Consider the following 24329-nt stretch of genomic DNA (forward strand, 5'->3'; position numbering starts at 1 on the left):
AACCATAAGCTTTTTCTGAAATGCTGAGCAGCTCAAAGCTGATATAAAAGCTGTAAGAGTTTTCTGAAATTCTCAGCAACTCTAAGCTAACGTAAAAGCCGTAAGCGTTTTCTGGAATGTTCAGAGGCCTCTCTTCTTTAAGTCTTGAGTTAATTTTATACTACTAAATTTTATTTGCAGGGTGGCATATTGTTCTTTGCTGGGTGGCAAACACTAAATTTTATTTGCAGGGTGGCATATTGTTCTTTGCTGGGTGGCAAACACTAAATTTTATTTGCAGGGTGGCAAACCCTGCAAAAGGGACCTGTCTTTGATGGGATGTTAAAGTCTTTATGACATAAAGGCATTTCTTCTTTATGTCTTTAGTTGATTTTATAACACTAAATTTCTATTTACTGGGTGGCATATTGTTCTTTGCTGGGTGGCAAAACCTGCAAAAGGAACCTGTCTATGGTGGGATTAAATCTATATATATAAAAGTAAGTTGTCTGTCTGTGTGTCTGTCTGTCAGGTGACGTCATGTTTCTGTGTCGACTGACGTCATGAAGTTAGTTGTCGTCATTTTTACTATGACGCTGACGTCATTAAAGATATTTAAGACGTTCACGGAAAAATGTTTAATTGTAAAATGACTGAAGAACCTACAATGGCAACAGCCGAGGAAGCTGCTCAAAGAGTCTATGCCAAAAAACTTGCTGCTGATAGAGAAAGTAAGAAAAGAAAGCGTGCCGAGGAATCACAAGAACAGCAAGAAAACAGGCTTGCAGCTGATAGAGAAAGTAAGAAAAGAAAGCGTGCCGAGGAATCACAAGAACAGCAAGAAAACAGGCTTGCGGCTAAAGAACGCAAAACCGCGCAGTTAGATGAAAATCCACCTGGAAAGCGAGAGTCAAAACATATCAAAACTGAAAATGATAGCGATGATGATTGGATTTGGGATTTTGACTTGGATAAGGTCATTAATGCCTATCAGATCAAACAGTTCGTGGTAACGAAGTGTAGTAAGGAGCGATCCGGCTCAATAGTAACCAAAACTCTAAAAAATTGAATTTTGATATCAATAGCTACATCAATAGAATCGCATTTTAATGCTGATTTTAAATATATAAGTTTCATCAAGTTTAGTCTTAGCCATCAAAAGTTACGAGCCTGAGAAAATTTGCCTTATTTAGGAAAATAGAGGGAAACACCCCCTAAAAGTCGTAGGATCTTAACGAAAATGACACCATCAGATTCAGCGTATCAGAGAACCCTACTGTAGAAGTTTCAAGCTCCTATCTACAAAAATGTGGAATTTTGCATTTTTTGCCCGAAGACAAATCACGGGTGCGTGTTTATTTGTTTGTTTTTTTTTTGTTTTTTTGTTTTTTTTTTCCCAGGGGTCATCGTATCGACCAAGTGGTCCTAGAATGTCGCAAGAGGGCTCATTCTAACGGAAATGAAAAGTTCTAGTGCCCTTTTTAAGTGACCAAAAAAATTGGAGGGCATCTAGGCCCCCTCCCACGCTCATTTTTTCCCAAAGTCAACGGATCAAAATTTTGAGATAGCCATTTTGTTTAGAATAGTCGAAAATCATAATAACTATGTTTTTGGGGATGACTTGCTCCCCCACAGCCCCTGGGGGAGGGGTTGCAAGTTACAAACTTCAACCAGTGTTTACATATAATAATGGTTATTGGAAAGTGTACAGACGTTTTCAGGGGGATTTTTTTGGTTTTGGGGGTAGGGTTGAGGGAGGGGGCTATGTGGGAGGATCTTTCCTTGGAGAAATATGCCATGGGGGAAAAAATTCAATGAAAAGGGTGCAGGACGAATCTGGTCACGTTAGAAAAAATGTCAAATTAAGAGCTTAATATACAATGCTGGGTGTTCGGAGCCTCTCTATTATGGAGTATAATTTGAAAATAACACAACTATACGAGCGATAAAACATATATACCACAACCATAACTCAACTAACGAAAGAACTGCTAAGAGATAACACAACTATAAAGCGAAAACAGGTGAAAACTAACGGGAAAATAAACGAACTAAGAGGTGGAAGGGGCCCAGAGAAAAAATATAATCCTTTTTCAATTTTGAGCCTAACTTCCGCAAAGGAGTAATAATGTCAGAAGCCCCGAAATACCGAATTATTTTCTTTTCAAACAGTTCGTGGTAAGGAACTGTAGTAAGGGGCGACCCGGCTCAATAGTAAACGAAACTCTAAAAAACGGAATTTTGATGCTAAAAGATACATCAAAAGATTCGAATTTTTACGCTGATTCTAAATATTAAGTTTCAATTAATTTAGTCTTTGTCATCAAAAGTTACGAGCCTGAAAAAAAATCACACTATCGCATTCGGTATATCAGAGAACTCTATAGCAAAAATTTCAAGCTCCTATCTAAAAAATGTGGAATTTTGTATTTTTTGCCAGAAGACAAATCACGGGTGCGTGTTTATTTATTTATTTTTTTTTTTGTTTTTTTCCCAGGGGTCATCTTATCGACCAAGTGGTCCTAGGATGTCGCGAGAGGGCTCATTCTAACGGAAATGAAAAGTTCTAGTGCCCTTTTTAAGTGACCAAAAAATTGGAGGGCAAATAGGCCCCCTCCCATGCTCATTTTTTTCCAAAAGTCAACAGATTAAAATTTTAAGATAGCCATTTTGTTCAGCATATTCGAAAACCATAATAACTATGTCTTTGGGAATGACTTACTCCCCCACAATCCCTGAGGGAGGGGCTGCAAGTTACAAACTTTGACCAGTGTTTACATATAGTAATGGTTATTGGGAAGTGTACAGACGTTTTCATGGTGATTTTTTGGTTTGGGGGTGGGGTTGATGGGAGAGGGCTTTGTGGGAGGATCTTTCCTTTGAGGAATATGTCACGGGGGAAGAAAAATTCAATGAAAAGGGCGCAGGATTTTCTAGCATTACTATAAAAAAAACAATGAAAAAATAAACATGAAAACGTTTTTTCAAATGAAAGTAAGGAATAGCATTGAAATTTAAAACGAATAGAGATTATTACGCATATGAGGGATTCTAAAAATACTTTAGCATAAAGAGCGAGGTATTTAGGAGGAGATAGATACCTCGCTCTTGATGCTAAAATATTTTTAGTGATTTCAACTATTTATTCTACGGCCTTTTTGATTCAGGGGTCATTCTTAAAGAATTGGGACAAAACTTACGATTTAGTGTAAAGAGCGAGGTATTAACGAGGGTACAAACCCCCTCGTACACATAATAAAAATATAAGAATATAAAAGTTTGTTACGTAAGTTAATTCTTAAGTTACGTATATTTTTTACTAATAAAAACGTTCGTTGAATATTAAAAGTTCTAGTAGCCTTTTTAAGTAACCGAAAAATTGGAGGGCAGCTAGGCCTCCTTCCCCACCCCTTATTTCTCAAAATCGTCTGATCAAAACTAAGAGAAAGCCATTTAGCCGAAAAAAAAATTAATATACTAATCTCATTTCAATAATTTATGTGCGAAGAGCCAAAATCAAACATGCATTAATTCAAAAACGTTCAGAAATTAAATAAAAAAAACTAGTTTTTTTAACTGAAAGTAAGGAGCGACATTAAAACTTAAAACGAACAGAAATTACTCCGTATATGAAATGGGTTGTCCCCTCCGCAGTCCCACGCTCTTTACGCTAAAGTTTTTAATTGTTTTAAAAAGTAGAATTGTGGCAAAGAGTCAAACTTTAGCGTAAAGAGCGAGGGACTGCGGAGGGGACAACCCATTTCATATACGGAGTAATTTCTGTTCGTTTTAAGTTTTAATGTCGCTCCTTACTTTCAGTTAAAAAAACTAGTTTTTTTTTTATTTAATTTAAGTTAAAAAACAAAGGTTCGGCGATATGTACTTCATAGTGACGCTGAAAAATAAAGAAGAAAAAAAAACTGAAAAAATGTAAAAAACTAAAAAAAACTAAAAAGAAAAAACACTCAAAGGTAAATTACAGACCGGGACACAAATGACGACCGACACAGAGGGAATATAAATGACGACCGGGAACCTCAAAGAAAAATTACAGACTGGGACACCCGGACACAAATCACGACCGGGAATATAAATGACGACCGGGACACAGGGACACAACTACAACGGGGACGCCGGGGGCACAGGCGGGATATATAATTGACGACTGAGACACAGGGATTGTTTGAATAGAAATTACAGACCGGGACACAAATGACGACCGAGACACTGGGACACAGGGAATATAAATGACGGCCGGGACACTCAAAGAGAAATTACAAACTGGGACACCAGGACACAAATGACGACCGGGACACAGGGAATATAAATGCTATTTATATGCACAGACAATGGGACAGCGAAGAATGTTGTATATTCGCATGTTTTACGTAGTTAAAAATATATATTTATATCTGTCTCTATTCACAGGTGGGACACAGGGACACAGCTACAATGGCGCGTAACTAATATGGCGCGTAACGACTTACGCGCGCGGGGGGGCTTGGGGGGTGCGAAGCGCCCCACCAACTAGGTGTTGGGGTGGCGCGAAGCGCCACCCCAACAGCTAGTATGTTATAGTTATTCTGGCATAAAGGTTTATCTTCTTTGTGTCTTGAGTTAATTTTTATAACAAAAATTCTTATTTGCACTGTGGCATATTTTCCTTTACAGGGTGAAAAACCGTGCAAATGGGACCTGCATATGGTAAGAATACATATGTTATAGTCCTTCTGACATAAAGGCATCTCTTCATATATCTTGAGATAAATTTATAACACTAAGTTTTTATTTGCAGGGTGGAATATTGTTCTTTTCAGGGTGGCAAATCCTGCAAAAGTGACCTGTCTATGGTAGGAATACATATGTTCAAGTCCTTCTGATATAAAGGCCTCTCTTCTTTATGTCTTGAGTTAATTTTGTAACACTAAATTTTTATTTGGATGGTGGTTATTGTTCTTTGCAAGGTCGCAAACCCTGCAAAGGGGACCTGTCTATTGTGGGAACACATACGTTATAGTCCTTCTGACGTAAAGGCCTCTCTTCTTTATGTCTTGAGTTAATTTTGTAACATTAATTTTTTAATTGCAGGGTGACAATCCAGAATACAAATCAACCGATTTTGGAAGTTTACCTCTTGGAACAACATCGTTCCGCTCGTGGGCTGGGAGCGAAAGAACAGGGTTTTCAATCTCTAGCATCGATTCTAGGAGAAGCAGATACTTGCGAAGGTTTTTACTCTGATATACTTTTGGTGACGGCATATAAGTGGCACTCTTATACACGTTTGGTGGCACATAATTTACTAACAACTTTTTTTTATTAGTTATTTGAATAAAATATTCGAGTTTACTGACGAGTTTGTAGCAACGATTCTCTATATGTAAGGCATCTCTTTTAGGGAACAAGAAAAAACGTAATTGGGAAATTGCTTATAGTTTTTACAAGACCAATGGAACAAAGAAAAGGAAAAAAAATTAAAAAAAATAAAGAAAACAAATAAAGGTGAAAAGAAATTGAAAGAAAGTTTCATTAGAACAAGTAAGTAAAGAAATAAGAAAGAATATTAACATAACTAACAGTGTGACTCCCACCGCCTCCAAACCCCCATAAGGGTTTTCGTGTCATTTGCGGTTTACTGAAAATTACTTCGATTTTTGGCTCTTTAAATGTTTTATTTAGGCGTTCATTTTCCACGCTTTTGAATGAAACGGTATTAAAAGGAAATTGAATCATTTAAAATTGGATTATCAATCTGAGTTGGGCTCAACACCAATGTATTCACAGACAGATCACCTAGGTTGGGTTTTCACTGTTGCTGTAACCATGAAAGGCATTTCATGGTTATAACATAAAACCTGAATTTTCCCGATCTCCTGACCAAAAACCCAAAGGATTTTAAATTTGATCGTTATTTCATTAAGAGGCTTATTAACCTGAAAATTCTTTAATCGGTGCGTGGTTATTTCTCACACTCGAGACAGAGACCTCAAGGTACCTGTGCTAAAAAAAAGGGTAGGAATGAAACTTGAATTGATAGATGGATAGTTTAACAAGCTAGTAACGAATAAGAAGAGGAGAAATTAGAAAATGGCTCACATAAAAATCAGACTAACAGAATTTCCCCCAAGAATTCCCCCACCCCCTTGGAAATTTCCCCCAGGATAATTCTCCCTCTCCTAAATGGAAAATTCCCCCATACGCAAAATTTAGCAGCCATAGAGAAAGTACAAAAAGGTACCTAAATTGTTGATCAGATGTCCTAAGGGGTAAAAAAAGGATCAGATGTAAAAATCAAGTTTTGGTACAGGGTTTGGTTGGTCTCCAATCATTTTCGATTTACAACAAACGACTAGAACGCTCAATTTTAATCGAATGAGCGTCCTCCAATGTTTCTGCGACCACGTGGGGGAGGCTAAGGATGAGGAAGGGGAGCGCCCTCCTATATGGCGTAGGTTCTGCTAATTTCGGGGCTTAATGTTACTCTTTACTTTTATAAAACAGCGTAGACCAGAAATATTCCCAGAAATAAAGAGGGATCAAATGTCAATTTCTATCTCCATTCTCCTTCCTTAGAACTAATTCTGTATTTGCCTGAAGACTCAATGAGATGTAGGATGTTTTAGCATTAAAATGTACCCTTTGAGGCATCTGCCCCCTCCAAAGTTTATACGACCACCTTTCCCATAAAAACCTTATATCTTAACAATGGGCAACTTGCATAGCTTACAGCTTTTGCCTTGGGGATTAGAAGGGGGGGGGGTGTGTGCCAAACCTGGAGGCATGGTTATTTGACCTTTTGGCTATTTTCAACAAAATGGCTATCTCAAAATTTTGATCGGATGCGTTTGGGGGAAATGGGGATTTTCTAGGGGAGAAAACTCATAGACCCACAGTTTAAAGGGTGCGTTCACGTTGAAATGGAAATTACATTCGCATTTGCATCAAATTTAATGCGAATTAAATACGAACCAGGACGGTTTATTAACTAATGCCTTAATACAAATTATAATGGTTATTAAAATATAAGTAATTCTAATGGATAATTGGTAAAATATGAAAGATATGGATGTTAATACCTTAATACTCATTAATTGTCGTCGAATTGGTCATTTACCTCCATTTTTCTCAATTTGATGATGACTACTGAAGTTAATCCGCTAAATATGCGGATTTAGTTGACCGTATCACCGTTAACCGTATTCACCGTTAACCGTATTCACCATATTACCGTATTCACCGTATTAATTGTATTATAGTTAACCAAAAATATAATATGTTATATGTAAACTTATCGTCAAAAGAGGTTTGCCACCCTTGGAGTGGTTTACTTTTTTTAAAAGTCTAGTTTATTCGTGTTTCTATTTTGTGTATACTTGTTCCTATTTTTGAATGTGCCTTTCTTTTTCTTTTTTCTTCTTTTTGATACTCCATCGCCATGCCTTTGTGTTATTGATGGGTTATAAAATACATTCATTCATTCATTCATAATATGAGGTCAATTTTCTACCCTTCCAGCTATTAATTATATCGCCTGCTACGTAAAGTTAGATTGTTATTAAATATTAATAACTTTTGTCGGACCTGGAATGCACCCCACAGGAAAGGCAGTTTAATCTCTCCTTGAAAGTAGCCGCATTTCGCTCTTTTTGATTTTGTTTAAACTTTACTTGCAAAATTTTGCCGTCAGGTGCTACGATTCATTTTTAAATCTATATATATATATATAAATAAGTTGTATGTGTGTGTGTGTGTGTGTGTGTGTCGAGTGACGTCATGTTTGTGTGTCGACTGACGTCATGTTTGTTGATTGACGAAATTACACACCGAGACATCGGGACACAAATGACGACCGGGACACCGGGACATCTATCTATATAAAAATAAGTTGTCTGTGTGTCTGTGTGTCGAGTGACGTCATGTTTAAGTGTCGAATGACCTCATGTTTGTTGATTGACGAAATTACACACCGGGACATCGGGACACAAATGACGACCGGGACACCGGGACATAGGGAATATAAATGACGACCGGGACACTCAAAGAGAAAGCGACCGGGACACAAGGAATGTTCGATTAGCAATCACCATCAACAAAGCACCGGGACACAAATGACGACCGGGACACAGGGAATATAAATGACGATCAGGACACTCAAAGAGAAATTACAGACCAGGACGCCGGAACACAAATGACGACCGGGACAAAAATGACCACCGGGACACAGGGAATATAAATGACGACCGCCACACTCAAAGAGAAATTACAGACTGGGACACCGGGACACAAATGACGACCGGGACACAGGGAAACAACAACAACGGGGACGCCAGGGGGCACAGGGGAATATATAAATGACGACTGGGACACATGGAATGTTCGATTAGCAATCACCATCAACAGAGCTCAAGGGCAATCATTAGAATAATGAGGTATAGATCTGAATACAGATTGTTTTTCCCATGGACAATTATATGTTGCATGTTCAAGAGTCGGTAAACCTGACAATCTATTTATATGCACAGACAATGGGACAGCCAAGAATGTTGTACATTCGCAAGTTTTACGTAGTATATAAATATATATATATATATATATATATATATATATATATATATATATACATATATATATATTAAATATATACATTTACTATTTAAATAATATTTATAGTGTTTATTCATTAAAAGTTTTCACTATGTAAATATTAAAATAAACAATATGCCTGGATTTAAGTAACCCCTCAAGTTTCTATGATCTTTCAAAACAGAAAATTGGCGATCATAAAGCTAGCCGAGGACCTGGCTTGCTTTAAAAAATTAAATTGATTTAAAGCTTCTGAGAAGTTCGCATTATGATCCTGTGCCATTAAGTATCACTTACTGTTTCTTTTTTTTTTATTTCTAATTCTTAATCTGTAAGCTTCAGTATTTAAAATAAAGCATTCTCTTGACTTTTTGTCCTTGTTTACCAAACGAATTGAGCGTGCACAAGTGAGGATTGTTGTAAGTTTTCCCCTTTTGCTATAAGTGTTATCTCTTTCATTTAATTCATTGAAGTTGGTAATGATAAAACAGATATGTCTTGTTCACGCTTCTGGCTTTTGTTTTATGTAAAAAAGGGTGATTATTAATGGTTCCGACGTTTTCAGCAAAATAGTAATAAGCACAGTTTAAGCAAATCTATCGATATCATTGGTGCGTTGCTCTTAACGAAAAATTCATGGGTATCATTTAAATAAAGGCTAAATAATTTCGGTGACAGCACACATCCCTACTTTAGTCCCAATACAGATAACACTGGTATTCAGCACTTTCCCGCCACTCTCACTACTAACTTCACGTACTTATACATTTCACACAGCAACAATACAAAATAATGGGGCAGTCCTAAAGATAATAGGTTTAACATCACCAGGTGCCTATCCACATTATCATATGCTCCTTTTAGGTCTAGAAATGTTGCAAATAACTTTTCCCCTTTTCCTTTCCTATACTTCTCTATCAAAATTCTCAAGTAAAAATATGATCTATTGCACTATGGTTTTTTCTAAACCCTACCTGGAAAGGGGGTAACCCTTATTTTATGTATTATAAAATGTTATTATTCCCTTTTAATTATTCCTTTTTAATTCCTAATAATTATTCCTTTTTAATAACTTGTTATATTTTGTAAATTAATTCAATTCATTTAACATACGAAAGTAAATGTTTTCGTGATGCTAGAAGACAGTGAGTACGTCACACATTACTGTTTATTAATTTTGGTTTATAGCATCAGCAGGGTCGTATCCATGATTTGTTTTCGGAAGCAAGGGGGTGGGGGGTGGGGGTTAAAACTTTAAAAAACACATCAACAATTTGTTTATATTTATTTTTGTTACGTTTTTACAAGTCAGACAAACATTGGGGGACGGGTTTCAAACCCCCCAACTCTCATGGGTACAGAATTGAATAATTGAACACCAGACTCCTGACACCTGCTAGTTAGAAAGGCAGAACTAGTTAGAGTTCTGCCTAATATTGCTCGGTAGTTTTTTCCTATGTCAGAATTTTCAGTTGATAACTTTTTTGGCCGTCTTTGAGCCAAAAAGGTTGTTTTTGCGCCACAGAATTCTAGAACCACTGGCTCAATAAGATCATCCCCTGGGGAAAAATAACAAATAATCACATCCGGGTCAACTTTCTCGAAAAAAATGCAAAATTTCACATTTTTGTAAAAAAGGGCTTGAAACCTCTGCAATTTATTTCACTGAGAGGTTGAATTTGATGCTGTAGTTTTCATTAAGTTTAATCACTTTATTTGGAGGAGGAGAGGGGTTTTTTCCCCCTATTTTCGAAAATAAGGAACATTTTCTCAGGCTTGCATCTTAAAACCTTAAGAGTTTTAAACATTTAGACATTAAACATTTAGACATTAAACATTAAACATTAGTTTTAAACATTAGCCTTTTTTAAATTTACAAATCATTACTAAATGTACTTTTTAAAGAGTTTCGTTGCTGTTGGCACTATTTGCTCCTTACTTACAGATCGTTACCGTGAAATGTCTGGATAATTTAATTTTACCTATTTGCTATTTTATTTCTGGGCACCGAATTAGTTAATAAATATGTTCTTAGTTTCTGTCTTGTAAAAATACAGCGTTACAAGAAGTTTCTTGACTTTCGCCCTTATTTACCAAACAACTTGAGCGTACATAAGTGTGGAGTGTTGCAACCATATCTTTTTGCAGGTGATGCTATCTCTTTCATATAATTATGGATATTCTTAATAATGTTACAAAAAAGAGCGTTGTTGTCACTTTTAGGCTTTTTCTTGTCAGTAAAAATCGTGCTAAATCAATTCTTAAATCGTTAATTTATTTCATTCATTAACATAGAAATATTTATGTGTTGGCATAGCTAGAGGATAATGGCTGCGTTCCTGTTGGTAGTTTTTTTTTAGAAATCTAAGAAGGAGGATTTTTTTTTCAATGAAAATACTAATACAGTTTTTTTTAATGAGAATACAAAAAAGAATGGTTCGAGATGCAGGAAGACAAAAGACAAAAACGGTTGACCCGCCTGGTAGAATTTACACCTATCTATTTGTTAATATTGGTTCTGTAAGCCGATTTAGTAGATAATGTTTTTTGAACTTGGATAGATATAGGCTATAGTTAGATTTATTTAACTTCAAAAACTGTAATATTCCCCCCAAGGCCCTTTGGCTGTAAATTTAGGGAAAGCAGTTGAAAAAAGACTAACTGCCGCCCACCACTTACTAGTTACCGAAAGCCAGGCCAGAGCGAAGCGCCTTACGCGGACAACATCATTCACCGCACGTAATGACATTCATCGTACGGAGGCTAAAAAAATATTGTAAAAAAAAATACCCAAAAATATAAAAGAAATCTCACAGTTTTTGTGAAGGTACCAAATAAGTGACGCTTTTTAGCTGATTCAGGCAGAGGATTCCAGATAGTATGATAGGTAGTGAAGGGGTTGAAGTATGATCTGATCAATGAAGTGAATTTGATTCGTTTGTTGCAAGAATAACTGATATTGTAAGTAGAATAATCAGAATCAAGAAATGAACTATGCCCTGGGGGCCAAAGAAACATCACCTTGTAGCTGAAGAAAATGGATGATAGACATGTGAAAATATAACGGAAACTTCCTTCCCCGGAAAATTTCCCCTGGAAAATTTCCCTGGAAAATTCCCTCTCGGAAGGTTCCCCCCAGAAACGCCTATACCCCAATATAACGTAGTTCAAATAAAGTAACGCCATATTAACTTACAACGAGTTATTTGATTCAAAGATTTCTTTGCTTTGCAATATAACTTAAGGAATCGTATCAGAAAAAAAAAGAGCTGCGATCGATATAGCAGGGCAACAAGAAACCCAAGACCGAATTCAACGACGAAACGCAATTTTTAGAATCGACTCGGGAAAATGTTTGAGATTCCTAAGAATTTTAATATTCCTTAATATATTCATTTTAATTAGACTAAAATTTATATATGTATAATGCAACACTTTTATTTCATCAGTTCAAAGGATAAAACAGATCAAACAGTTTGTGACAACGAACTGTAGTAAGGAGCGACCAGGCTCAATAGTAAGCGAAACTGTAAACAATGGAATTTTGATACTAATAGATACACCAAAAAGAATCAGATTTTTATGATTTTAAATATATAAGTTAATCAAATTTTGTCTTACCCTTCAAAAGTTACGAGCCTGAGAAAATTTGCCTTAGTTTGGAAAATACACCCCTAAAAGTCATAGAATCTTAACGAAAATGACACCATCGTGTTCACCGTATCGGAAAACCCTATTGTAGAAGTTTCAAGCTCCTATCTACAAAAATGTGGAATGAATTGAATTGACCAAAAAAATTGGAGGGTGTCTAGGCCCCCTCCCACACTCAGTTTTTTCCCAAAATCAACGGATCAAAATTTTGAGACAGCCATTTTGTTTAGCATAGTCAAATAACCGGATATCAATGTCTTTGGGGACAAATTATTCCCTCACAGTCCAAGGGGGAGGGGCTGCAAGATACAAAATTTGACCAGTGTTTACGTATAGTAGTGGTACAAGGAAGTGGAATGAATTGAAAATACATAGAAAACTTATTACAAACTTTAACCAGAGTCATTAAAACTTCACAATCAATTCCCGTCGCTGAAGCCTCGATTAAGTGGTAATTTTCTTCTATTTTGTTTTTTAATAATTCCTCAGAAATAGTCACATCTATATTTCTATGTATTTTCAATTTCGCGATTCTTTTTATCAGCAAAAAAATGGGTTACCCATGGGGGCACCTTTATCCGGGCTACTTGCAAATATTTATGTCGAGAACCTTGAAAATTGGGCATTAAATTCTTATTTTTTAAAACATGTCTATTGGGTTCGTTATATGGATGACGTAATTTCACTTTGGAATTATGGGGAAGCTGAACTTCGGGGCTTCTTAGATCATCTTAACACTTATGACCAAAATTTGCAGTTCACCCTAGAAGTTGAAATTGAAAATTAACTACCGTTTTTAGATGTGTATTATTCGTAATGCTGATCAACTGGATTTTACTATCTATGGAAAGCCAACACAAAACAATATATATCTTCACTTTAATTCAAATAACCCCCACAAGTAAAAAGAGCAGTTGTAACTTCCCTCATTGATCGTGCCCTGAATATTGGCTCCGATTCGTATATAAATGCAGAAATATACTTTATCAGAGATATTCTTTTTGGTAATGGATACCGCATTCATTTTGTCAATAAAATAATTAACCGTAGAATAAAAAGACATTCTTGTAAAATCGAAGAAGATATTTCACAATGTGAGGCTACTGATAAGCCTTCAAATATTGTCTACTTCCGTATACCCCAAAATTAAAAAATATTTGCACAAAAAATAATCTGTAGCCTACGTAGTTTTTACTAATAATTTTAAAATCATTAATTTCTTAAATTCCGGTAAAGATAAGACCCCAATTACTTGCCAAAGAGGGGTCTATCAAATACCCTGTAATTGTGGAAATTACTATGTCGGCAGGACCCATCAGAATCTAGAAAAACGGTTACAACAGCATAAAAAAGACATAGACAAGGCATTAATTTCAAATAGTTCCAACAACTCCTTTGATTCTGTTTTAGGTTGGCATATATTTAATAATCCGTCCCTCGCGATACTTTTTGAAAAATGTTCACTCATCAGTAATGATTTGGGGATAAAACAGGTGGTTCGAGAATCAATCGAAATTAATCTCAAAATAAATAATAATATTTCTTTGAACGGGGACTTAGGGGAATACTCACTAAATTCTTTATATTCAAATTTAATTAAAAATGATCTAACAAAATATTTTACTAAACCGATTTATAATAGTATTGAACCAGCTACGAAAAGGCCTTTGAGACAGGCTGATAAAAAAGCAAGGTTGGCTCTGAGAAATTCCTGATTCCTGGTTGAACTTCGTTGAAGTAAGGATGCTAGGGCTGTTTTTAAAAAAAAGTTTTTAGAAAACATTATTTAGTTTTAATTCTCACAATTTAATGTAAGTTTATTTATATATACATATTTTCTCTCTTGTTCTCGTATTGTGCTGAAGACAGCCCTTGGACATAGGGCAGAAATATTCACAGAAATGATTTCCACTGTCTTGAAAAGATTTTCCCTATTGTTTCTACTTTGTATTTGTTTGTTAAAGTATTTTTAGTAATTTCAACTATTTATTCTACGGCCTTTGTGATTCAGGGGTTATTCTTAAAGAATCGAGACAAAGTTTAAGCTTTAGTGTAAAGAGCGAGGTATTAACAAGGGGGCAAACCTACTCACATTTACGTAATAAAAATATACAAATATAGAAGTTCTTTGCGTAAGTTACGTGTATTTTCCACTAATAAAATCGTTCGTAAAAAACTGAAAGTTCTAGTTGCCTTTTAAGTAACCAAAAGAATGGAGGGCAACTATGCCTCCTCCCGCGCTCCTTTTTTCTCAAAATCGTCCAATCAAAACTGAGAGAAAGCCATTTAGCCAAAAAAAAAATTAATATGAAAATTTTGTTTTAATTATTCATTTTGCGCACAACCAAAACCAGAAAATGTATTAATTCGAAAACGTTCAGAAACAAAATGAAAAAAAAAACAAGTTTTTTAACTGAAAGTAAGGAGCGACATTAGAACTTAAAACGAACAGAAATTACTAAATTACGAAATTACTTTATATTAAAGGGGCTTTTCCCTCCTTAACGCCCTGCTCTTTACGCTAAGGTTTTTTACTGTTTTAAAAAGTAAAGTTGAGAGAAAGAGTCAAACTTTAGCGTAAAGAGTGGGGCATTGAGGAGGAAAAACGTTTTTATTAGCGTAATGTGAGTGTTCTTTCGCAGAAAATCAAATCAAACAGTTGGCAAAAAGTCACAATCACCAATTGCTTTTCAATCACCGGTATTCATTGGCGCTTTCCGCTTAAAAAAAAATAGTTTTCGAAAACATAGTAGTTGAGAATTTCAAATTACATAAGGATTATCGAGTGGAAATGACGAATCAACCTCTTGTATCATATATAACGCTTTTTTATTTGGTTTTGGAAGGAGAGTTCTGTTCGTTTAAAAATTTAAGCGGAAACATCTAAACCATTAATCCAAAGTTTCGCTTTCGTTATATCTTTGTTGATCCTTCAGTATTAGTACAAGCATACTTCGTTGCATTCCGGGTAAATACATCGCATGCGCTATGACGCATGAAGGAGAGACGTATATAAAACAAGAGCTAAGAGCTCATATGGCACTCGTGATGAGGTCGGAAGAGCCAAGAGCCAAGAGCTCATATGGCATGAGCTATAGCAAAATTCTAAGAATCAATAGATTGATTTAAAAAGAAAATCAGATGCTTAATGCCGGTCAGGATATAAAATAAGTGCTCTGAGACATGAGATCAAATTTCATTGTATCTGGTCACCCATTCTTAAGTTAAAAATCCCCCAGTTTTTCTATTTTTTCCGACCTAGCCCCCCCAACTCCCCCAGAGAGAGCGGATCTGTTCCAATTATGTCAATCACGTATCTAGAACTTGTGCTTATTCTTCCCATCAAGTTTCATCCCGATCTCTCCACTCGAAGCGTTTTCCAAGATTTCCGGTTTCCAAGATTTCTGTTCCCCCTCCAACCCCTTATGTCCCCGGATCCGATTTAAATTGAAAATGGAGCATCTGAGACATAAGATCTTTCTATGTATCAAATTTCATTAAGATCCGATTACCCATTCGTAAGATAAAGATATCTCAATTTTCACGTTCCCCCCTCAAACTCTCCCCATTTTCACCGGATTTGGTCGGGATTTAAAGTGAGAGCTCTGAAGCACAAGATCCTTCTAAATATTAAATTATATTAAGATCTTATTACCCGTTCGTAAGTTACAAATACCTCATTTTCTCTAATTTTTTTGAAATAACCTTCCCCTCAGCTCCCCCAAACAGAGCGGATCCGGTCCGTTTTTGTCAGTCACGTATCTTGGACTTGTGCTTATTCTTCCCACCAAGTTTCATCCTGATCTTTCCACTCTAAGCCTTTTCCAAGATTTCTGGTCCCCCTAACTCCTCCCAATGACACTGGATGCTATCGGGATTTAAAATAAGAGATCTAAGTTACGAGGTCCTTCTAAATATGAAATTTCATTAAGATCTGATCACTCCTTCGTAAGTTAAAAATACGTCATTTTTTCTAATTTTCAGAATTAACCCTCCCCCCAACTCCCCCAAAGAGAGCGAATCCGTTCTGGTTATGTCAATCACGTATCTAGGACTTATGCTTAGTTTTTCCACCAAGTTTGATCCCGATCCCTCCACTCTAAGCGTTTTCCAAGATTTTTGGTTTCCCCCTCCAACTCCCCCCAATGTCATCGGATCCGGTCGGGATTTTAAATAAGAGCTCTGGGACACGATGTCCTTCTAAATATCCAATTTTCATTTAGATCCGTTCTCAAGTTAAAAATTCAAGTTAAAACCTCATTTTTTCTAATTTTTCCAAATTAACTACCCTTCACTCCCACCTCCGAATGGTCAAATCTAAGAAGCGACTATTTCTAATTTAACCTGGTCTGGTCTCTGATATTCCTGACAAATTTCATCGTCCTAGCTTGTCTGGAAGTGCCTAAACTAGCAAAACTGGGACAGACAGACCGACAGACCGACCGACAGACTGTCAGAATTTGCGATCGCTACATGTCACTTGGTTAATACCAAGTGCCGTAAAAACACATAGGAACCAAACCTACTGATCTATAGGTTTGCTGAATGAAATGTGAGATGTATGATTTTCAAAAGTTGAGGTTAAGCGTAGGATATTAATGATAAAATCAGAAAATTTGAAATGGCAGCATTTGAGGCGAGGCATTTAGCGTCAAACTATGGTTTACTTTCTCAAACATAACGACCTTTGAGGCAGATATCAGGCTCTGGTCCAACAGCAATGCCGAGGGTACAGCAAAAGATCCTCAACAGCAATACCGAGGGTAGGCAACAAGATCCTCAAATGATTGTGTCGTAAAAGAAAACTGGAAACTGTCGTAAAAAAATATGGGCGAATCAATTATTGTGAAAGAAAATGTGAAAGAAAAAGCAATTGTTGTAAATTTCTCAGTGATCACTACTTCCCAAAAGATCGCGGGATTTGCAGGTTTTCGAGAAATTACCCTCAAATAAAGTGACAATTCTCAGGCCCATTAATAGTTTGTTTCTGTTTTAATACAAACACTTCTATAGAACAAGAAGTAGAAAAAACAAAAATGAAAAAAAGCTGAAAGGATAAATAAGATTAAAAAAGAAATTGCTCAATCATTGTGTCCTCGTCAATCTTTCAGAGACATTCTTACCGGAACGAACTCTGGAATGGCCGCTTCCGGAGTAATTAAATTAAAATAATGGTACAAGACACAGGCTTTTAATTTGTTTTTAAACTGCATTAAAATAGTAGCCCTCATAAAAAAAGCGAAAGAGTGTTGTAAATAAGAGAAGATGTAGCCCCTGTAAAGAATAAGATTTAACGTTATGCGTGTAGTTGGTTGTGCTTGTGGCATATATTAAGTTTTGTGATAGTATAGACTACAAGCAGTTTTTAGAGACTTGCCGGTCATTATGACGAATAGCTTTTGTAGCATCAATGTTAGTATCAATTAGTTAGTATAAATTTGTTTGTATCAATTAGTATCAATTTGTTAGTATCAATGATTAACGGCATTAAGAAAGGAGTGGTAGAATATAGAAAGGAGTTTTTTATAGAAAGGAGAATATAGAAAGGAGAATATAGAAAGGAGTATAAGAAAGGAGTGTTTTTTGGTAGAATATAATTTGGAGCAGAATTGATTTTTGTATTTTTTTTTTTTACCATAAGAAGCATTTAGTATTGAATCCGGCCCTTGATACACAAGATATTTTTACCTTTTTGAGCTGTTTTATATTACTTTTTACTCTGACTTGAAGAAAACTTAGGTTTTATATTTACAATGATATAAAAATCTGATCATATTATCACAAAAAGTTGCAGATATTTTCCTATCTAAATTGTCTTCTTAAAACGGCATCGATAATTGGGTAATTGTTATTCTGAAAATTTTCGAAACTACCATTGATTTGTTATGTTACTGGTTCACAAAACAAAAATAAAAAAGTATTATATTTTTTTCTAAATCTAAGAGCGCAACAATATAAATATTCATTGGAAATCTCTAGCGAAAAAAAACTTTCCAAGTGCTCTCAAGCATTGCTGTCAAATACTATTTTAGAGCCAAAGGGTCCATTTTAGTGCCTAGGGACCCAAGTAGCCAAAATTAATAATCTATATATATAAAAATAAGTTGTCTGTGTGTGGATCTGTGGATGGATCAGGTGACGTCATGTTTGTCCGCATATGACGTCTGAATTATTTCACACTAATACAAAATAAGAAAAAAACTAAAAAAGGTAAAAACTACAAAAAAAACTAAAAAGAAAAAAAAACTAAAAAAGCTAAAAAACTAAAAAAAACTAAAAAAAGGTAAAAAACTAAAACTAAAAAAAAATGAAAAAACTAAAAAAAGGCAAAAACTACAAAAAAAACTAAAAACTAATAAAAAAACTAAAAAATCTAAAAAACTAAAAAAACCAAAAATAACTAAAAAAAGATTAAAAACTAAAAAAAAACTAAAAACTAAAAAAGAAAAAAACTAAAAAAAGGAAAAAACTGAAAAATAAAAGAGAAAAAGAAAACTAAATACAAAAAATACAAAAAAATAAAAAAGATAAAAACTACAAAAAAACTAAAAAGAAAAAACGAAAAAAAACTAAAAAAGCTAAAAAAATAAAAGAAGCAAAAATCTAAAGAAGGTAAAAACTACAAAAAAAAGAAAACAAAATAAAAAAATCTAAAAAAGCTTAAAAACTAAAAAAAAACTAAAAAAAGATAAAAAACTAAAAAAAAACTAAAAAAAGGAAAAAACCATAAAATAAACTAAAAACTAATAAAAAAAAAAATAAAAAAAGCTAAAAAACTAAAAAAACTAAAAAAAACTAAAAAAGGTAAAAACTAAAAGAACTAAAAAAGAAAAAAAAACTAAAAAAAGGAAAAAACTGAAAAATAAAGGAGAAAAAGAAAACTAAAAAAATATAAATAAAAATAAAAAAACTAAAAAGATAAAAACTTCAAAAAAACTAAAAAGAAAAAAGAAAAAACTAAAAAACCTAAAAAAAGGTAAAAACCAATAAAAAAAAACTAAAAACAAAAAAAGGGAAAAAATTAAAAATTTATTTCATCATAAGTTTTCAACTGACGAAATTACAGACCGGGACATCGGGACACAAATGACGACCGGGACACCGGCACATAGGGAATATGAATGACGACACTCAAAGAGAAAGCGACCGGGACAAAAGGAATGTTCGATTAGCAATCAACAAAGCACCGGGACACAAATGACGACCGGGACACAGGGAGTATAAATGTCGACCAGGATATAAGTAAAAAAAACTAAAAAAACTAAAAAAAAGGTAAAAACTACAAAAAAACTAAAAAGAAAAAAAAATAAAAACTAATAAAAAAACTAAAAAATCTAAAAATCTAAATAAACTAAAAAAGAAAAAAAATAAAAAAGGAAAAAAATAAAGGAGAAAAACAAAACTAAAAAACGAATGTATATACAGACCGGGACACCGGGATACAAATGACGACCGGGACACAGGGAATATAAATGACGACCGGGACACAGGGACACAACTACAACGGGGACGCCGGGGGGCACAGGGGGATATAAATGAGGACCGAGACACCGGGACACATGGAATATAAATGACGCCCGGGACACTCAAAGAGAAATCACAGACTGGGACAACGGGACACAAATGACGACCGGGACACAGGGACAAAACTACAAAGGGGATGCCGGGGGGCACAAGGGGATATATAAATGACGATGGCGACACAGGGAATGGTAGATTAGCAATCACCATCAGCAAAGCTCAAGGGCAATCATTAGAATCATGAGGTATAGATCTGAATACGGATTGTTTTCCCATGGACCATTATATGTTGCATTTTCAAGAGTCGGTAAACAATCTATTTATATGCACAGACAATGGGACAGCAAAGAATGTTGTATATTCGCAAGTTTTACGTAGTTAAAAACATATATATATATATATATATCTATATTCACAGGTGGGACATAGGGACACAACTACAATGGCGCGTAACTAATATGGCGCGTAACGACTTACGCGCGCGGGGGGGCTTGGGGGGGCGCGAAGCGCCCCCACCAACTAGGTGTTGGGGTGGCGCGAAGCGCCACCCCAACAGCTAGTAAAATATAAAAATAAGTATATGCTCGATTGCGAATAAGTTAAACTTGACATTTCGTTTCATTCTTCAATCGTTGACTCTTAAAAGAATTAAATAAAAAAACAAGTTTTTTTTAACTGAAAGTAAGGAGCGATATTAAAACTTAAAACGAACAGAAATTACTCCGTATATGAGAGGGACTGTTCCCTCCTCAACACCCCGCTCTTTACGCTAAAGTTTGACTCTTTCTCTCAACTCTACTTTTTAAACCAGTAAAAAACTGAGGATCTCGTAACTGATTTCTTAAACTGATCATGAAACTGATTTCTCGTAATTTTTGATGGGTAAGTCTAAACTTAATGAAACTTATATATTTAAAATCAGCATGAAAATGCGATTCTTTTGATGTAGCTATTGTTATAAAAATTCCGTTTTTTAGAGTTTTGGTTACTATTGAACCGGGTCGCTCCTTACTACAGTTCGTTACCACGAACTTTTTGATTCTTCATGAACTTAGTTTTTTTTACTTATCCTCTTCTCTTCAATATCTTTAGAGCTTAGAATTTATCTTCTACTTTCGTTTTTTTCTATATATATTTATTTTTTATTCTTTTCCTTATTTAGTTGCCCGCTCTCAAAAGCGTAGAGGATATTATTTGTGAGCTTTCTAGTGAAGCCGGGTTAGCATTCCCTTTGATCATTGTCATCTTTCAAATAACTTCCTTTTTTTTCAGTTGATAATTGTGATATTTTTCACTAGCCAGTCTCATGAGTCAGCTTTGTTTTCCTGGATATTGTGACTTGCGCTTTGTTACCGCAAAGACACGACTTGTATTGAATAGCCCCCTTAGCTTTTTAATGCTACTGGTTAATTATTATTAGTATTTGACTTCTAGCATATCGCATTGCCACTTAAAGAAAAAGTAAAACAAAAAACAAAGGTCAATATAATGCTTAAATTTTTGCAATGGAAAATGAAAAAGATTTGAAAAGTCATCTGATCAGTGTATGTTTTTTTTCTCTTTAACTAAGTTGAAAAAAATATATAAAACTAATTTTTAAGAATAGGGTTAAAGTAATGTACCTGTTACCGTTTTGCTACATTCTTACCGGTAACTAATTATTGGGTGGCCATTAGAGGGCTTTGTTTTTCTTTATGTTTCTTAGTGGAGTCTAACATTTCAGCGGTTTAATTAGCTTCTGGCAAGTTGTTTACTTGTGACACCTATTTTGGGCCCGTAAAAAGATAGATGGCAATATTTTTATTCAAAGTTTTTCATAGAAACATTGTAATTCATGCTTTTCATCTGTAAAATTATAGAGATTAACTGTCCGCTTATTCACAAAAACAATTACACCTTCTTAGGAAAGCTGCACCGTCTTAAGCTCTTTGGTATCATGTTTACTTAGTCTGTTTTTTTGCTCATTTTTCACTCACCTTCACTCTTCACTCACTCACCATTTTTCACTCACTCACCCTGGCACTTGGTATTTACCAAGTGGCACATAGTGATCGCAAATTCTGTCTGTCTGTCTGTCGTGCCCGGGTTTGCTTGTTCAGGTATTTCCAGATAAGCTAGGACGATGAAATTTGGCAGGCATATCAGGGACCAGACCAGATTAAATTAGAAATAGTCGTTTCTCTGATTCGACCATCTGGCGGAGAGTAGGGGGACGGTTAATTCGGAAAAATTAGAAAAAAATGAAGTATTTTTACTTACGAACGGCTGATCGGATCTTAATGAAAATTAAATAAAAAAAAACAAGTTTTTTAAATGAAAGTAAGGAGCAACATTAAAACTTAAAACGAATAGAAATTATTCCGTATATGAAAGGGGCTTTTTCTCCTCAACGCCTCGCTCTTGACGCTAAAGTTTGACTCTTTCACAACTCTACATTTTAAAACAATGAAAAACATTAGCGTAAAGAGCGGGGTGTTGAGGAGGAAAAGCCCCTTTCATATACGGAGTAATTTCTGTTCGTTTTAAGTTTTAATGTTGCTTCTTACTTTCATTTAAAAGAACTTGTTTTTTTTTATTTAATTTCTGGACGTTTTTGAATTAATGCATGTTTGGATCTTGGCTCTCCGCACATAAATAATTAAAACGAAATTTGCATATTCATTTTTTTTGGCTAAATGGATTTCTCATAGTTTTAATCGGAAGATTTTGAGAAAAATGGAGCGAGGGAGGAGGCCTAGTTGCCCTCCAATTTTGTGTAGACTTGGTAGTATCAAACAGTTCGTGGTAACGAACTGTAGTAAGGAGCGACCCGGCTCAATAGTAACCAAAATTCTAAAACATGGAATTTTGATACGAATAGCTACATCAAAAGAATCGCATTTTAATGCTAATTTTAAATATATAAGTTTCATAAAGTTTAATCTTACCCATCAAAAGTTACGAACCTGAGAAAATTTGCCTTTTTTAGAAAATAGGGAGAAACACCCCCTAAAAGTCATAGAATCTTAACGAAACTCACACCATCCGATTCGGCATATCAGAGAACCCTATTGTAGAAGTTTCAAGCTCCTATCTACAAAAATGTGGAATTTTGTATTTTTTTGCCAGAAGGCAGATCACGGATGCGTGTTTATTATTTGTTTGTTTGTTTTTTTCCCCAGGGGTGATCGTATCAACCCAGTGGTCCTAGAATCTTGCGAGAGGTCTCATTCTAACGGAAATGAAAAGTTCTAGTGCCCTTTTTAAGTGACCAAAAAATTGAAGGGCACCTAGGCCCCCTCCCACACTAATTATTTTCCCAAAGTCACCGGATCAAAATTCTAACATAGCCATTTTATTCAGTGTAGTCAAAAAACCTTATAACTATGTTGTTGGGGACCAGTTACTCCCCCACAGTCCCCGTGGAAGGGGCCACAAGTTACAAACTTTGAGCAGTGCTTACATATAGTAATGGTTATTTGGAAGTGTACAGACGTTTTCTGGGGGAGTTTTAGGTCGGGGGGAGTTGAGAAGAGGGGGATATGTTGGGGGAACTTTCCTTGGGGGAATTGGTCATCGGGGAAGAAAAGTTTCATGAAGGGAGCGCAGGATTTTCTAGCATTATTTAAAAAAAACAATGAAAAAATAAATATGAAAATGTTTTTTCAACTGAAAGTAAAGAGAAGCATTAAAACTTAAAACGAACAGAAGTTATTACGCATATGATGGGCTCACCTCCTCCTAATACCTCGCTCTTTACGCTAAAGCATTTTTAGTAATTTCAACTATTTATTCTACGGCTTTTGTGATTCAGGGGTCATTCTTAAGAAATTGGGACAAAATTTAAGCTTTAGTGTAAAGAGTGAGGTACTGACGAGGGGGTGAACCCCTTCATATAGGTAAAAAAACATGAGAATACAGAAGGTCGTTACGTAGTCTAATTTGTAAGTTACGTGTATCTTTTACTACTAAAAACATTCGGAAAAAACTAAAAGTTCTAGTTGCCTTTTTAAGTGACCAAAAAATCGGAGGGCAACTAGGCCTCCTCCCCCGCTCCTTTTTTTCATAATCATTCGATCAAAACTACGAGAGAGCAAATTAGCCAAAAAAAAAATAAATATGCAAATTTCGTTTTAATTATTCATCTGCGGAGAGCTAAAATCAAAACATGCAGTCATTCAAAAACTTTCAGAAATTAAATAAAAAACAAGTTTTTTTAACGAAAAGTAAGGAGCGACATTAAAACTTAAAACGAACAGAAATTACTTCGTATATGAAAGGGGCCGCTTCCTTATCAACGCCCTGCTCTTTATGCTAAAGTTTTTTTACTTTTTTAAAAAGTAGAGTTAAGAGAAAGAGTCAAACTTTAGCGTAAAGAGCGGGGCGTTGATGAGGAAGCAGGCTTTTTCATATACGAAGTAATTTCTGTTAGTTTTAAGTTTGAATGTCGCTCCTTACTTTTCGTTACAAAAATCTTGTTTTTTATTTAATTATAAAGAGGAAAAAGATTACGGCTTTTTTATTTGGAATAGCAAGAGATGAGCCTCAGAGAATCAGGCAGCAAAATAAGTCCAATAAGTGCCAAGGTCTATTCTTTTACTAGGTTTCAGCTATCT

General features: G+C 35.1%; 1 protein-coding gene across 5 annotated transcripts in view; it reads left to right on the forward strand.

The window, feature by feature from the left end:
• Positions 1-24329, forward strand: part of LOC136034123 (serine/threonine-protein kinase S6KL-like) — a 362015-nt gene that overhangs the window by 13319 nt on the left and 324367 nt on the right. For all 5 annotated transcript variants that reach the window (XM_065715275.1, XM_065715278.1, XM_065715279.1 and 2 more), the window contains exon 3: positions 5068-5207. In XM_065715275.1, coding sequence (XP_065571347.1) covers positions 5068-5207 — 140 coding nt within the window. The remainder of the gene's footprint in view (positions 1-5067; positions 5208-24329) is intronic.

Source organism: Artemia franciscana, chromosome 12 (genome assembly GCF_032884065.1).
Source record: "Artemia franciscana chromosome 12, ASM3288406v1, whole genome shotgun sequence".
Lineage (NCBI taxonomy): Eukaryota > Metazoa > Arthropoda > Branchiopoda > Anostraca > Artemiidae > Artemia > Artemia franciscana.